Raw genomic sequence first — 16,699 nt, forward strand, 5'->3', positions numbered from 1 at the left:
GTGTTCAGTGCCTGTGGAGGAAGCAGTGCCTTGCCTCCTGCCTCAGTGCTCAGCGCCCTCCGAGTTCTGCGGGGGCCGGGGACGCTGCATGTGGGCTTTCCTAGGAGTGGCCTGCAGGATACTTTCCGTTTTTAAGAGCCGTGGTTTGACTTTCAAGTGGTGTTTGATCTGCCGCTCGTGGAGGGCGGGGGCGCCCTTTGTTTTCCTTTGCTGATTCCTGGTACCTGTAGAGGACACGCCCACTTCCTGTGTGCCTGGGGATGTGTAATTAGCTTTAGGCCGGGCTCCTGGAGCGGTCAGTCCTGTCCGGGGACATCCTGGTGAGAGGTCTGGCCACCCAGGCTGAGTGCGGGCTCCTTTCTGTAAACGGGAGCAGTTGTACCTCTGCCCTTGCCTAGCAAAGAATTCTTTTAAATGAAAAAGTCTCTACAGATTAATAGGATCATGGCTAAGTTTTTTACGTTTACAGTTGTAACATAATACATACTGATTTGCACCTGGTACTAAGTTTTCTAAAATCTCTCCGAAAGGTAGCTTTTATATTAAATAACGTAGTAATTAATTACACCTTCAAAATGAAAAAGATGGGTCAAGGGTACCAGTACTGACCCCTAGGACAAGTAGATAAGTCTAGACAGGCAGATTGAGGGTGTAATTTTAGGTTGTTACGTTTTATTCATCTCTTGCACAATCTTCGCTAAGATCAAAGTTGCCCGTTTCTGAGGAAGCACTGTGTGTGGTTGCCATGGAGGCCGTGTGGATTGGTGGGCAGGGTGCGGGCTTTGGACGGGAATGCTGTCACTGAGAACGGCTGGCCCGGGGAGTCACCCTGTCCGCCCTGCCTCTGGGCCTCAGGGGCGGTGCCGGGCGTGGGGCCTGCCCGTGGGGGCTCGGGGCGTCTGTGTCTTCCCGGGTGGGGGCAGTGCACGTATTTTGATGTTTTTGTTTATAAGAGATGTTTGCTATTTTAAGAAACAGTACTGGAGAAATACAAGTGACACACCCCGTGGATTATTGTTATTTGAGCTTGTCCTGAGCGCATGCAGAGACCCAGCATCCATCCTGTTCTGTGAGGACAGGTGCTTATCCCCCACACTTGACTTCTCTGGGCTGGAGCTGGTGACACCCTGTGCGGGGAGGTGCCTGGTCTGTGCGTGGCTCTCGGGCCCTGGCGGGGTGCTGCGTGTGTGTGTGTCTGTGTGTGGAGGTGCTGCGTGTGTGGGGGTGCTGCGTGTGTGGGGGGGTGCTGCGTGTGTGTGGGGGTGCTGCGTGTGTGTGTCTGTGTGTGTGGGGGTGCTGCATGTGTGTGGACCTCACAGTCGCCTGGCCGCTACCCCAGACCCAGGCTCCTGGCCAGCAGTCCCCACTCCTTAGCCTGGTGCAGAGGGCCAGGGTCTCTGGTCAGCCTGTTTTGGAGCATCCTTGCCCTTAATAGGGGTCATTTTAGAAAATTTTGGCCGTTTTTTCCCCCTGACTTGTCTCAGCAGTTGGTGGACACTGTTGACATTTTACAGATGGGGGCCCTGGAGTTGTAGATGTAATGAATTGACAGTCCCGCAATATAAAAACTCCTCCTGAGACCTGAGAAACTTGGGAATATCTTGCTAAATTATTCATGGGGATAGAAAAAAACAAACTCATGACTGAGTCTAGAATCTTATTGCATCAAAGAAAATTTTTTTAAAATATATTTTTTGGATATATGTGGAATTTTCCAGGATTGCAATTACTGTAGACACTGACGGGAAATTGTTCTCCGCTTTTTGAAGTATGTTAGGGTTCTCCGGAGAGAGATGGAGAAGGAAATGGCAACCCACTCCAACATTCTTGCCTGGAGAATCCCCCTGTCAGGCTCCTCTGTGCATGGGGTCGCACAAGTTGGACAGGACTTAGTGACAGAGCCAGCACCAGCAGCGGGGAGAACCAGTAGGACAGCAGCAGCCTTGTTAAAAGGGGTTGGCTTCTGCAGCTGCGGGGCTGAGTCGTCCCAAGGCCTGCAGTTGGCAGGCTGGGCCCCCCAGAGAGTTGGTAGCAGAAAACACCAACATCCCACCTCAAGCCAGCAGGGAAGAGTTCCATCGGACTCCAGCCTTTTTGTTCTATTTATGTCTTCCCTTAGTTGGGTAAGGCCCACCGACATTAAGGAGAACAGTAAGCTTCACCTACCCGGTGAATTCAATTATTGATCTCAATCAGAAATGCCCTCACACCCACAATACTCTTCGGCAAAATGTCTGGGTGCCCCATGGCTTAAGTTGACAGAAGATTAGCTATATCCCAGAAGTGTGGTTCCCCTTTCAGAAAACCACATTATTGGGAGCATTCATGGGAGATGGCGTGTACCTGAGTTGCCAGGACCTTGTGCCCAAGTCAGGACTGTCTGTACCTGTCATAGTGATTCAGCTCAGAGCTGTGGGTGTCTGACTGTTTAATTCCTAGTATAGTCTTGCTTGAACAGTTATTTGTCGAAATTCACGTGTGTTTTATTGTAAATCATTTTCATGTTGTTGGCACATTATGTAGACATTTTTAGAAAGAATGTGTGTCATAAAGAGGATATCTTTGGATTTCATTTCAGTAGTAAAGGTGTGCTTACATATTTGTTAGAGAGAGGGGATCCGGGTCCGGTGGTGAGAACCACTGGTCCGAGAGAGCACCCTGGACTCCGCGCTGTCAGTCTCCCGGGCCGGCCCGCGTCGCAGCACGCGGAAAGCTGCTGCTGCGCTCTGTCACCTCGGACGCCTGCACAGCCGCCGTCCTCCGCTTTATCTTGTCAGGCTTTCCAGCACCGGCGTCTGCTTTCCAGAAGCTCTGGTTTGATGTCATTGGTTTTCCTACAGAATAGCAGTATTCAGAAGTAATGCACGTGCCACACAGCTCACCCACTAAAATGTGAAGTTTAGGAATTATCTGGCGATTCAGCGTTTAGAACCGCATGCTTTCACTGCCGAGGGCCCGAGGTCAAACCCTGAGCTGGGGAACTGAGATCCTGGAAGCCTCACAGAGCAGCCAGAAAACGATGTGAATTCAGTGGTTTTTAGTACATTCACAGGGTCACCACCACCACAAGGCAAGTTTAGAATGTTTCATCCCGAAGAGAAGCCTATGTCCATTAGCACTTAGTGCTCTGTCTCCCAGCCCTAGGCAGCCTCTGTACGGCTTTCTGCCTCTGGGTTGGGTTTTTCTGGAAAATTTGTTTAAGTGGGAGTCATGGAGTACATGTTCATTTGGGTCTGGCTGCTTTTATCTGGTACAGTGTTTTCAAGGCTCATGCATGTTGTGCCTGTTATACCCAAGTAATAAATAGGTAACCGGATGGATAGACCGCATTTCTGTGAGTGTGTGTGTGCTCAGTCGTGTCCGACTCTTTGCGGCCCCCTGGGCTTTAGCCCACCAGGCTCCTCTGGTGGGGATCCATGGGGTTCCCCAGGCAAGAATACTGCAGTGGGTGGTCATTCCCTTCTCCAGGGGATCTTCCCGATACAGGGATGGAACCCACCTCTCCTGCATTGGCAGCTGGAGTCTTAACCACTGAGCCACCTGGGAATCCCTTACATCTGTTTATCCATGGTCAATTAATGGACATTTAAAATGGAAACAAAAAGTTATTTTGTATGCAGAAAGCAGGTAAACAGAGAACTATATGATAATGTATATCCAGTAAGAAACAAATACGTGCTAGTAACTAAAAAGTTATTTAAATGCTAGCAAGGAATTCTGTCATGGTTTAATTGGTAATTTTTGAGGTTGTTCAGGTTTTTCCCCCCTTTTTTTTTTTATCATCATGCATAATGTTCCCGTGGACATTTGTGCATATGTTTCTGTGTGGACTAATGTTTTCATTTCTCTTGGGTGTGTGTCGGTAGTGGAATTGCTGGGCTTGTGTTTACCACTTGGGGAACTGCCGGACGGTGTTCCAAAGTGGCAGCACTGGTTTGTGTTTCTGCCAGCAGCCTGTGAGGGCTCCAGTCACGCCGCATCCTCGCCGATGTGTGTCACTGGCGGTCTCCTCACTTGTAGCCATCCTCGTGCGTGGGAAGCGGTTGTTCGCTTGCCTGTACCTCTGGGCAGAGACAGTGACGGTCACACTAGGCGGATGTCAGGCGCTCAGGAGCCATGGGCAGCACAGATGGATACAGAACAGTTTCATTGTTGTAGTAAGGTCCCTTGGGTTGTGCTGACCTAGGAAAAGTTTAGAGAATGGGAGCAGGGCTGAGTGTTGTGGGAAGGAGGGCTGCCCTGGAATTTGGAGCAGAGAAACTTCGGGGAACCATTTACAAGACAAGAGACTTGGAAAAGAGAAGGTGGTACAAAAGGAAAGTGAGAGGCTGAAGGAAAGGTTCTTAGGATCTTGATTTTTCTACAAAATCAGCTTAGTGACAGGTCCAGCCATTCTCTTTCCTTGTACAGGTGGAGGAGCAGAGCTGCTGGTCGGCAGGGGTCAGCATAACCGTGTTGCATATGTTCCGGGAAGCGTCTGTCTGGGTCAGTTTTGGTGTCCTCTGGGAGCCTGGAGCGAGCAGCTGGTGGATTCGAACTTGAGGGAGCATCGGCCGTGGGCCGAGCGCTCATGGGGTGCGGAGGAAGAAGGCTGCAAGCTTGGGAGCAAGCGGATGGTGATCTGATGACCAGGCGCGGCGTTTTCTGGACGGACTAGCCGAGAAGTTGGCTGAAGGCTGGAGAGGAGCCGGAGGCCCCGCGTGCTCTGCTTGTGGAGTGTGGCGTTGGTCAGAGCGCTCTGTCTGCTCTGAGGCCTTGTCACGGGGAGGCGGGGCGGGGCCCTTCCCTCTGTCTCACTGCTCCTGCCCCCGGACCAGCTGGTACAGTTTGTGTCAGGTCGGGCAAGATGGATCTGGAGCGTTTGAGCACAGTCTGGGTGAAGTGGTCGTTGAGGCTGTTGGAAGGAACCTTTTCTCTTCCAAAAGGTTACTCTGTAAGTTTCCCTTTATTTTTAATAGTGTGTAGAAACCTTCCTGAAACAGACCAACCTCTGTGCTCAGCGTCGCTGTGTGTAAAGGCCCTTGCATTCACAGCAGGCTTTCACTTCTGTTGGTTGTGTTACTTTCTCTGCCCAGACCTGGCCAGCGTGTCTCTCCAGACACGATCTTTCCGGCTCTGCTAATAGAGGTGCGTTGAGGGCTTGTTCTGGCCTCAGTGCTGTGTGCTCTGCCATCCCAGGTCCTCCAGCCTGTGAAGTCCAGTGTGCTCCACTTAGGGGGGAGGTTCCTGTCGCGGCTCTTACAGGGTATAGAATGCCCTTACTGTCTGAAAGATACGTTGAGTCTTCTGTTCTGATAAGGCATTTTGGAGCTTCCTCTTGATAAAAGAGATATCCTGGGAAATATATTTAGATCCTGATATTGGAGTTTCTGGGCTGTCTGCTGGCTTATGTGCAATGTCACAACAAATATTTGAACCTAGGACTGTGCTGGATAATTTGGAAAGCGTGATCACAGTGAGACCTGTAAAGTGGCTGATTCTCACTGCCAGGACGGTTATTGCTTCTCTGCACATGCGTTGTGTTGGCTCATTCTGTTAGAGATCTGGCGTATTCTTTGTACTGAGAGAACTGGAATGCAGAGTAACTTCAGATCAGTAGTGTTCAAGAAGGAAGTGCATTTTTGATTAACAAGTCTAAGAATTTTTCCTCATTATTTTCTGTAACGACATCTAGCTTTCAGACATTTTTATTTCATGGTAAGATCCTTCAAAAACAAATTTCTAAAGCACTTTCTTGCAGTTTTGTTCTTGGTATAATGCCGTTTCTCTCCACAGATTTGCCTGTAAATGCATCACGAAGAGGCAGCCCAGAATGAAGAAAGCAAGCAGGAGTGTTGGCTCAGCGCCTAAGGTGTCGGGGATAAGCAGAGTTCAGGCAGCAGACAAAGCCAGGCCCGAGAACAGCTCCTCAGCCTCTGCGGGCAGCAGACCCGTGAAGCCGGGGGCCGCAGCAGCATTGTCGAAGGTATTCATGTGCCGCCTTTACTCGCATGGCGGGTGTGGGGGGCGCATCTCCCTGTGAGCTCTGACCTCCGCAGACGCTGTGTCGCGGGGCCTCTGCTGTGAGCTGTCTGTGAAGGGGCTCACGGTGTGGTGGGCCTCACTGGTGCCCGGGCGTCTTCAGCGGCGACGCCCGGTGGCAGCTGGCTTGCGAGCAGAGCGCTGTGCCTGCGGGGCAGAGCCCCCTCCCGGAGCCCGTGGAGCGCGGCGTGGAGGCGAGTCGTCTGCAGGAACAGCTCGAGCACCGAGAAACGGCCGGCTGTCGGGGGAGCAGGGGGGCGGTGTGCGCCGTTTCCAGCAGGGGAACGCTGTTTCTGCCTGAGGAGGCTTGATGGGGCACGCACGCGTGCAGGGTCTGGCTGGATGGCCAGTGCGGCGTTCCCGAACCCACACGGGTTCTTCTTCCCGCCCCACCCTTTAACACACTGCCCTGAAGACTGTGCTGACCCAGTATTAATCCCACGGAGAACTGGGTGGTCTTAGTGTGTTAGAGTGTGACTGGTTTTCTCGTTACACCCCTTCCTTTGGAGGCTGGCTTTCTCCTTGTCATCACGGGGAGTGAGGTGTTGGAGCCGGGGCTTTGGGGGCAGGCCGGCCCGGCTGGCCGTGTGCGCCCTCGGGCTGCGGTCGGAAGGCCGCGGTGCGCAGGGCCTGGCTGAGGGCCGGGCCTGTGTGAGTGCTGGCAGCAGGGTTTCTGTGGCTCAGCCCGGGAAGCTCCCTCGGCCCACGAGCCCCTCCTGACGGCGGCAGCCTCCCCGTGCTGCTCTCGGTGTCCGAGAGACTGCCCGCGCCTTTTCTGCTGGCCTGGCGTTTTGTTCGGTGGACAGAGAGCCCCGTGGTCTGCCTCCAGTGTCTCAGGCCAGAATTCATTGTTGTTCTTTGCTTGCTTGTTCTGAGGTGGAAGCTTTGCCTCTGCAGAAACCTGGAGAGCGTTGCTGCTTGTCTGATGGGGAGAAAGCAAGCGGTGCCTGAAACACAGTCTGTCCAGAAGCTTCTGTCCACGCAGGGCTTCACAGATGTGACTTAACTATTTTAAGAGCACCTCACAGGGCACCTCGCAGGAACAGCTGATGAGAGACTTCCTCGTATGTGTGGAAAGATCTAGCAGGATGTGCTAGTTTTTCTATCCCTGGGTTGTCGAACCTGAAGACAGACTCATTCCAGGGGCTGGGAGATGCCCCCAGGTTTCTCCTCGCCGCTGCCTTGCTGAGTGGCCGGGTGTCACCCTGTGACCCTGGGGCGGTACCCGGAGTTGACCTTTGCCCTGCTTCTTCAGTCTGAATCAGCACGCTGAGCCGTTTCCTCTGTGACAGAGCTGCCTCTCCTGTAGGAGAACTGGGGTTTCCTGCCAGTCACTCAGCTGCTGGGCTGTCTTTGCAGCGAAGCGCCTGTGGAGCTGGGTGACTTGTGACTTCGGGGCTGGAGGAGCAGGTTGAAGCGTTGGCGTGGGACGTGCATACTGCCAGCCGCTGGCAGGCAGGCTGCGGTTCACTCCGGAGCGCGCCCGGAGCGCGTCGGGCCTCGGGAGGCGTGGGCCCCGTGGACGGCGCCTGGTCCTGAGCAGTGAGTGCTTCTCCATCGTAAGGCGGGGAGAGGCGTGTTCTTGCTGTGTGCCAGTGTCTGTGGCCTGGGCCCCGCGCAGCTGGCGGACTTTTACGGGTTGTGTGTGTGTGCTCACTGGGGAGGGCATGCAAGAGGCGATACTGTTTGGGGACGCTTTCCCCTTACTGCAGCAAGTGCTTTCATTTAAGAAGGACAAAGGGTCGTTGAAGAGAAGTTGGAGTGAAAACGTAAGAAGGAAAGAAGAAAGTAGTGAAAATGGAAAAATTGGAAAGAGCAAAAGGGCTTGGAGAGCCCACAAACCTAAGTGCTGCTTTGTCTTTCCTCCATGTTTCACTGTGCTTCTCCAGTATACGGTCACTTCCCACAACCCGAATTCATCCCTGTACGGGGTGATTACATCCCTGTAACTGTAGCCCTGATGGTTAACCCCAAGAAGGAAGTGCTCGACTTGTAATCACTTGGGTGCCACGTGCACACACCGCTGCTGTGGACACCCCCACGAGCTCTGTCACTGCCCAGGGCTCACGGAGCCTGGGCACTGTTCCTGCAGTTGTGGGGTGTGGACACCCCCACGAGCTCTGTCACTGCCCAGGGCTCACGGAGCCTGGGCACTGTTCCTGCAGTTGTGGGGTGTGGACACCCCCACGAGCTCTGTCACTGCCCAGGGCTCACGGAGCCTGGGCACTGTTCCTGCAGTTGTGGGGTGTGGACACCCCCACGAGCTCTGTCACTGCCCAGGGCTCACGGAGCCTGGGCACTGTTCCTGCAGTTGTGGGGTGTGGACACCCCCACGAGCTCTGTCACTGCCCAGGGCTCACGGAGCCTGGGCACTGTTCCTGCAGTTGTGGGGTGTGGACACCCCCACGAGCTCTGTCACTGCCCAGGGCTCACGGAGCCTGGGCACTGTTCCTGCAGTTGTGGGGTGTGGAGATGTGCCTTTCTCTTTTAAAAAGTAATCTACCCCTTCTTTGCTGCCACTCCTGTGTGTGGGCTTGCTCTAGCTGCAGTGAGGGAGGGCCGGTTTCGAGCTGCGGTGCGCAGGCTTCTCGCTGTGGGGCGCGGGCTTCAGGCCCCCAGGCTCCAGCAGCTGCAGCATGGTTTCCGCAGGCACAGGCTGCGGGCTCTCCAGGGCACGGCCTGCAGGAGTTGCGGCTCAAGGGCTTCCGTTCCTTTGTGGCCTGGGATCCTCCCAGACCAGAGACTGAACCCATGCCCCATGCATCGGCATGCGGGCCCTTAGCCACTGTGCTACCAGGGAAGTCCTGTTTCTTTCTTTCTTTCGTTTTTGGCTGTAACCCAGGATGGAACCCAGCCCCAGCGTGGAAAGTGCCAGTTCCTCACCACTGGACTGCCAGGAAGTCCCAAGTTTATGTGTTTCTTTACTTCTTGTTTCAAAGGTTGTGGCTAGATTTAGTGAGATGCAGAGAAAGACCACTTCACCTTAGTGGGCAAAACTTTTGGATCTTTATTCAAAAAACAATTCTATTTGTTTATTTTTGGCTGTGGTGGGTCTTGGATGCCGTTCGGGCTCTCGTCGCGGTGCATGAGCTTCCTGTGGTGGGGGCTTCTCTTGTTCAGGGCACGGGTCTAGGCCCTGGGCTTCAGCAGCCGCGGCGCGTGGGCTCAGCAGCTGTGGCGCAAGGGCTTAGCTGCTCCAAGGCCTGTGGGGTCTTCCCAGATCGGGGATCAGACCCCCATTCCTTCATTGGCAGGTGGATTCTTCACCACTGAGCTTCCGGGGAGGCCCTGATTCTTCGATTTAAAAGCATGTTTTTGTTTCTGTTTTTTTCTCTCATAGATCTTTAACTCCTCTGTATTCTCTCTCATTTCTAGGAGAAGTAAAATCAGATTTCTTCACTTCTTTTTCTTAAGTAGTAATTTTATGCCCAACCCAGTTATCTTAAGAGTACTTGTTTTCTTTTTTAAAAGCTCACATGTTTTTCAGTCATCTTCATAAAACATAAATAAATCAAATGGTCTTTCTCAAGTAGAACGATCATTTAACCCTCACTGTAACCATAAAGTCTCCAGTTTTTTATTTGTATGTTGTGGGCTTTTTAAAAAATCCCCTTCTTTCAATTTTGGCTTAGGCTACCAGAAAAAAAAATAGATAAAGGTTAAAAAAGTAAATTTCAGAGGAACTTCTATTAGATGTTGGCTCCTCACTGGATCGCTTCAGAGCAGTGGAGGTTCTTCCTCACTCCTAATGCCGCTTCTCTAGAAACTGCCAGATGGCGCGCAGCGCGACTCCACGGCTGCTGGTTGGTGAGTCACGGCCTAGATGAGGGGTAGCAAGTAGGGTGTCATCACTTCCTCTCACCCCTCACTGAATCTGGCACGTGGGGGCATATGGTGGGCTCCCATTGACATCTTTGAGTACATTGTGATTTTCACATTTTTAAAAAGAAGTTGCAGTTGTTTATGTGCCAGCGAGAAGGTTCCGTTTCTGCAGCACCAAGGGATGCACTGCCTGGTAGCTGCCAGGAGGTCTTTGCAGAGGTGTTGGACTCAGCCGGAAAGTCAAGGGCTTTGTTTAGGATCGGAATGTTATTTAGTCTCACTTTATCTAATCAGTTTGTTTTTAATCTTCTGTTGCTTCTAGACCAAGAGCAGTGATGACCTTTTAGCTGGGATGGCTGGAGGGGTGACCGTGACCAATGGTGTCAAAGGGAAGAAGAACGCCTGCTCTTCCAGCGCACCACCCGCGCCCGCCCCTGCCATGAGCACCGCGGAGAACAGGCCCAGGACCAGCACAGGTGCGCACTCGGCGGGCTCACGCTGCCCTGCCACGCAGGCGGGGCGGTGGTGCTCAGGGGACGGTGCTCCCGCCGTTCGGTCCTGGGGAACGTCTGACCTGTGCACGGCTGTGGCATTTCGTCTCCACGTGCTCGTCACCCTGTCGCTTGGGCCGTTCTCGGCTCCTTGACACCCACCTTCAGTTCCAGGTGTCATCCACACATAACCGATTCTCTCTGAAAGATAAGTGCTCTTTTAAAAATACATTCACAATGCCATTATCAGGCCTTATAGTAATCATTTTTCAAATCGCTACTTACTCAGTAAGTATTTGAATTTCCAACTGTCTTATAAATACTGCACACATGTGCTTGCTTGCTTGTCTGGATTAGGGTTTACCAGGATTCATTAAGGCCCACAGACGGTAACTGCTGGTGCTTTCTCAGTCTTCATGTTTAAATCTGTGAGTTTACCATCCCCCCTTCTTTTCCCCTCACAATTTAGTTTTTGTAGAAACTGGTTGTTTGATCTATAGTTTCTGGGTTTTATTTCCTCCTCTTTGGCTGTGTCATGCGGCTTGCAAGATCTTAGTTCCCTCACCAGGGAACGAACCCAGGCCCCAGTGGTGAAAGCACAGCGTCCTGACCACTGGACCTCCAGGGAATCCCTCTCGTGGTCTGGATTTTGGTATCTCACTCCTGTGATGTCCGTGACCATGTCCCTGTGTTCTCTCTGTTACTGTCAGTGTCCCTGGGTTTGGAGCCTTGATGGGACAGATTTAGGCTCCTCCCGTACTCCCGCCCGCTCCTTCACACGGGACCGTCGTCTGTCCATCAGGTGGCCCATGGTTTCTGGCTGTCTCCGCTCCCTGAGGTTAGCAGCCTCTGATAGTCCGTGCCTAGATCCATTCATTCCAGTCCTGCTGTTCTTTCTTCCTTCATTAGCAGCAGGTTTTTTTTTTTTAAGATCTCATTCTGTAGTCCAGGGAGTAACACTTTATATGTTGCTTCTTACACTGAAAGAAAAAAGCTTGGAAACTTCCGTAGTCTTAGGATACTGTGCTTGTAGTTAAGTGTGTGAAAGCAGAGCGGCAGAAACCAGAGCAGGCGCTCGCGCGCTCTCGTCGTTCAGGTTCTTGTCCCCGCTGTGTGTGCTGGACTTCCTCCTCGGCTGGGCATGCCAGCTGTCCCCCGGCCTTGGCCCTCTGTGGCCTCTTCCTCCCACCCAGACCTCGACGCTCGCTGACTGCAGCGGCGCGGTCGCCAGGAGGGGCGTGGACAGCCTTATCTGGCTCTGCAGGCGTCACCCCGTCCTCTCTTCACTGCACCCCAGAGGGCGGGGCCGTCTCAGAGCTGTCATCTAGAGGCTTCTCAGCTCAGCATCGTGCAAACCGCGTGCACCTCCGCCTGGCAGGTGCTTCCCGGGCGCCCGTCCTGTGCCAGCCTCAGAGCTGGTGATGGAGCACCCTGACCCATAGGTCTCCGCCCTGGAGCCCGGGTCTTCACCACGTTTAATGCCCCGGCTTGTGTGGTGAAAAGGAGGTCCAGGACTCTGGCTCCTCACACCCCCTCCCTCCCCGGCCTTGAGAATTTCCCTGTGTGCAGACGCGTGCGTCCCTGCTGGCCCGCCTCCCGCCCTCGCGGGCTGCATCCAGTCGTCACCTCCCCAGGCCCTTTCCCAGCCTCTGTTTGCAGTCTCTCCGCTGCCCTTGAAATCTAGTGCAGATTCGTTATCCCCTCTCTCTTCTTGGGAGAGCGGGCTCTTCTCCACGAACGTGGCCTCCCTCCGCTTCACTGCTCTGTCTCCCACACTCCTCCTGCTCCTCTTCCTCCTCCTCCTGCTTCACGAGGCGTCCTCTGGCTTCCTCTCCACCAGAGTGCTCGTCTGTTTCTTTCCTGCTCAAGAAAATTCACTGAACATTGTTGTTGCGGCCCCCTGAATTCTTGCTGGCGTTCAGGGCCTCTGGAAACCTCCCTCTCCTGCTCCATCTGCCGTGTGGCCTCACTTTCCCTTCCTGTATTTAATGCCACTTCCACCACCTCGTCCTCATCTGCCGAGGCCACCATCCGTTCCCTGTGCTCCCCCTGAGCCACGGCGGAAGCAGGGGCTCTTCCCACATCGTCCCCGGCAGGCAGCGCTTCCGCTCTCCGCTCCCTGGTTAGCCTGGTACTGACACGTGAATAACCATTTGGCTCGTTATGAATATTTATTGGTTGGGTCTGGGACTTATTTTTCAAAGTAAAAAGTCTAATGATTTCTTTAAGTATTTGTGGCTATTTAAACACGTTCTTTTTATATTAAATACACGGTCATGTCAATCGTTTGCAGAAGTTTAAAAATTTAGCAGTTGGTAACAGTGTGACTTGTTTGATGCGTGTGTTATGAGGCCTTAGCGTTGACACCACATCGTTTTCTAACTCCGATAAAGGCCGAGTGGGTCCTGGTAAGTTGCAGGTTCTGCCACACGGCCTGCCTGCATTTGAATCTTGGCTCATCCATGTACATTACCTGTGGGACATTGGCAGATGATTTATCATCTCTTTTTGGGTTTCTTCATCTGTAAAACAGGATGATGGTAATGAAACCTGTGTAAATTACTGTGTATGAGCTATTATATGTGTATTATATGTGTGTGTAGTGAGGATAAGTGCATGCTGCGTATTTTAATAATTCTTGTTATTGGTGCTATTTGTGTGGCACTTCCCAAGTGGTGCAGTGGTAAAGAATCTGTCGGCCAGTGCAAGAAATGCAGCTTCCCTCCCTGGGTCGGGAAGACCCCGCTGAAGAAGGGGAAATGGCAGCCCCCTCCAGTACTCTTGCCTGGAACGTTCCACGAACAGAGGAGCGGTGGTCTACCATCCATAAGGCCACAAAGGATCAGACGCGACTCAGCGACAGCACGCACACGCGGCATTTCATGATGTGAAGTTGTTTGCGTTTTCTTTCAGCACGGTTTTCTCTTCATTGTGGCAGCTTAGGCTTCTTGTTCGTCCCGAGGCTGCCTCTCCCTTCTGGTCATCCATGGCCTGCCTTCTTTCTGCTTCTGCGGGTAGTTTGCTGTGTGAGTGGCTATCCCTTGAGGCACCTTCCTGTAGCCTCCCCTGGACACTGGGCTCCAGCCACCTGTTGCAGTCCATGGTTTAGGACTCAGGTCCGTGTGTATCATTGAGACACAGCTCACATTCCATAAAACTCGCCCCTTTCAGCATGCACCTCCGTGTGTGACCTCTGTTTCCACTGGTAGATTAAGGGTGATTGACCTTCCTGTTTGGAGGGAGCTGAACTTGACCGTAAGTAGCCAGACTCTCAGGCAGACTATCACAGTCACTGTGCAGCTCCTCAGACCACTCCTCCTTCACCTGGGGCGTAACTGTGTGCCTGTCTCCTGCTAATTTTCTGCCTTAAACTCTCTGTCTTAATCATGTAGGCACGAGTTCTTCAACCAAGCGGAGCACTTCCACAGGTAATAAAGAGTCCAGTTCTACTAGAGAAAGATTACGTGAACGTACCCGACTAAACCAGAGCAAAAAACTGCCTTCTGCAGGTCAGGGGGCTAATGACGTGGCGTCGGCCAAACGCTCACGCGGTCGCACGGCTGCGGAATGCGATGTCCGCATGAGCAAGTCCAAGTCGGACAATCAGATCAGCGACAAAGCTGCTCTGGAGGCCAGAGTGAAGGATCTTCTCACCTTGGCCAAAACCAAGGACGTGGAGATTTTACACCTGCGGAGCGAGCTCCGGGACATGCGTGCTCAGCTGGGCATCAGCGAGGACCCCCTCCCCGAGGGCGACGAGAAGTCCGAGGAGAAGGCAGGCAGCGCCGCGCACCAGCCAACTGATGTGGAGTCCACGCTCCTACAGCTGCAGGAACAGAACGCCGCCATCCGCGAGGAGCTCAACCAGCTGAAGAACGAGAACCGGATGCTGAAGGACCGGCTCAACGCACTGGGCTTCTCCTTGGAGCAGAGGCTGGACCACTCCGAAAAGCTGTTTGGCTATCAGTCGCTGAGCCCAGAGATCGCCCCTGGTAACCAGAGCGACGGCGGGGGCACGCTGACCTCCTCGGTGGAGGGCTCGGCCCCTGGCTCGGTGGAGGATCTGCTGAGCCAGGATGAAAACACGCTCATGGACCATCAGCACAGCAACTCGCTGGACAACCTGGACAGCGAGTGCAGTGAGGTGTACCAGCCCCTCACGTCCAGCGACGACGCCCTGGACGCGCCCTCGTCCTCGGAGTCAGAAGGCGTCCCGAGCGTGGAGCGCTCGCGGAAGGGGAGCAGCGGGAACGCCAGCGAGGTGTCCGTCGCGTGCCTGACGGAGCGGATCCACCAGATGGAGGAGAACCAGCACAGCACGAGCGAGGAGCTGCAGGCCACCCTGCAGGAGCTGGCCGACCTGCAGCAGATCACCCAGGAGCTGAACAGCGAGAACGAGCGGCTGGGCGAGGAGAAGGCCATCCTCATGGAGTCCCTGTGCCAGCAGGGCGACAAGCTGGAGCACTTCAGCCGGCAGATCGAGTACTTCCGCTCCCTCCTGGACGAGCACCACGTGTCCTACGTCGTGGACGAGGACGTGAAGAGCGGCCGCTACCTGGAGCTGGAGCAGCGCTACGTGGACCTCGCGGAGAACACCCGGTTTGAGAGGGAGCAGCTGCTTGGCGTCCAGCAGCACTTAAGCAACACGCTGAAGATGGCCGAGCAGGACAACAAGGAGGCGCAGGAGATGATCGGGGCGCTCAAGGAGCGCAGCCACCACATGGAGCGGGTCGTCGAGTCCGAGCAGAAGGGCAAGGCGGCCTTGGCCGCCACGCTGGAGGAGTTCAAAGCCACCGTGGCCAGTGGCCAGATCGAGATGAATCGCCTGAAGGCCCAGCTGGAGAACGAGAAGCAGAAGGTGGCGGAGCTGTACTCTATCCATAACTCTGGAGACAAGTCTGACATTCAGGACCTGCTGGAGAGCGTCAGGCTGGACAAAGAGAAAGCAGAGACTCTGGCCAGTAGCCTGCAGGAAGACCTGGCCCACACCCGGAATGATGCCAACCGGCTGCAGGACGCCATCGCAAAGGTACTGTTTAGGTAGACAGAGGGTTCTGGAGCCGCGCGGCGCGGGTGTGGCTCACGGCAGGCTCCCCGAGAGCCGGCAGCCCCGCTGGCGTGCCGCTAGCTTTTCCTGAGCTGCTGTCTTTCTAAGCTGCTTGTGTTGGGATGGAGTGAGAGTGTTGTAATGATGTCACCCCCACCCTTACTTTTTCACTGTGGTCCTGTGCCTGTGAAAGGTTAAGGCCATAGAGCCACAGCTGACAGAAGTCCCCAGTTCCGGGGGTGCCTGCTATGGAGCCTGACATGTCTGGGGAGCATGTCATGCGGAGTCACAGTGCCCTCACGGCTGTAGTTTGACACAAGAAAAACGGAGAGCCAGAATGCCAGTCTGTGGAGTCAGCAGGGTCTGCCTCCTCTTCTCCTCCTGTGGTGTGGTTTTTCAAGTAGAGTTCTGTGAGTTTGGGTTAAGCTGCTGTGCCATTTGCATGAGAGTCTGTTGTTAATAATGTTAATCTTAATTTTTTTAAGGGATGACTTTCAGAGATACAGTTTAGGCGATATATTTGTTGGTGCATACATGTACGGGGGCCCCCATGAACTAACAGTTTTAACAGTATTTGAGAATTTTTGGTTTCTGTTTTTAATTTGATATTGAAACCGTCAGAAAGCAGACATCATTTTTGTGGGAAAGCATGCTAATCGTTGATGAGATGCATGCCTTCAGTCCAAACTTTGGAGAAGGGAAAACTTCCAAAACGTCTTCGTAAGTACCTTAGTGAGGTTCAGCGTGATGTCAGCGTGAGTTCAGTGGTGTGGTGGTGAGCCATGCTGAAGCATGTTGTGTGACGTCCGAGTCACTGGGTGCCCACAGTGGTCACACGGCCCTCCTTGCTCTCGCAGAGCAGTGCCCACTTCGCTCCCAGCCCAGGCGGCCTGTGCCTCCATCCTGGGACTTAGCTCAGAACAGCACTCACTTTCCTGATCTGCACCATCGATTCCACACAGGTAGAAGACGAATACCGAGCCTTCCAAGAGGAAGCTAAGAAGCAAATAGAAGATCTGAACATGACCTTAGAAAAATTACGATCAGAGTTGGAAGAAAAAGAGACAGAAAGGAGCGACATGAAAGAAACAATCTTTGAACTTGAAGACGAAGTGGAACAGCACCGGGCGGTGAAGCTTCACGACAACCTCATCATCTCCGACTTAGAGAGTAAGTGAGGCATGCCCGTCTCTGACTTAGAGAGTAAGTGAGTCCCCCCCGCCCCCCTGACACATGGGACAGTGCAGGCTTATCTCCGACTTAGAGAGTAAGTGAGGCACGCCCGTCTCCGACTTAGAGAGTGAGTGAGGCCCCCCCG

General features: G+C 53.5%; 1 protein-coding gene across 4 annotated transcripts in view; it reads left to right on the plus strand.

Annotated features, from left to right (window-relative positions):
• Nucleotides 1-16,699, plus strand: part of SPECC1L (sperm antigen with calponin homology and coiled-coil domains 1 like) — an 86,139-nt gene that overhangs the window by 18,229 nt on the left and 51,211 nt on the right. For 2 of the 4 annotated variants that reach the window (XM_043901160.1, XM_043901161.1), the window contains exons 2-5: nt 5,776-5,965; nt 10,166-10,319; nt 13,727-15,363; nt 16,344-16,551. In XM_043901160.1, coding sequence (XP_043757095.1) covers nt 5,813-5,965; nt 10,166-10,319; nt 13,727-15,363; nt 16,344-16,551 — 2,152 coding nt within the window. In that variant the 5' untranslated portion in view covers nt 5,776-5,812. Of the gene's footprint in view, nt 1-5,775; nt 5,966-10,165; nt 10,320-13,726; nt 15,364-16,343; nt 16,552-16,699 lie in introns of those variants that run through there. The other 2 variants (XM_043901159.1, XM_043901162.1) reach the window with 2 other exon arrangements.

This window comes from Cervus elaphus, chromosome 5 (assembly GCF_910594005.1).
Source record: "Cervus elaphus chromosome 5, mCerEla1.1, whole genome shotgun sequence".
Taxonomy (NCBI): domain Eukaryota; kingdom Metazoa; phylum Chordata; class Mammalia; order Artiodactyla; family Cervidae; genus Cervus; species Cervus elaphus.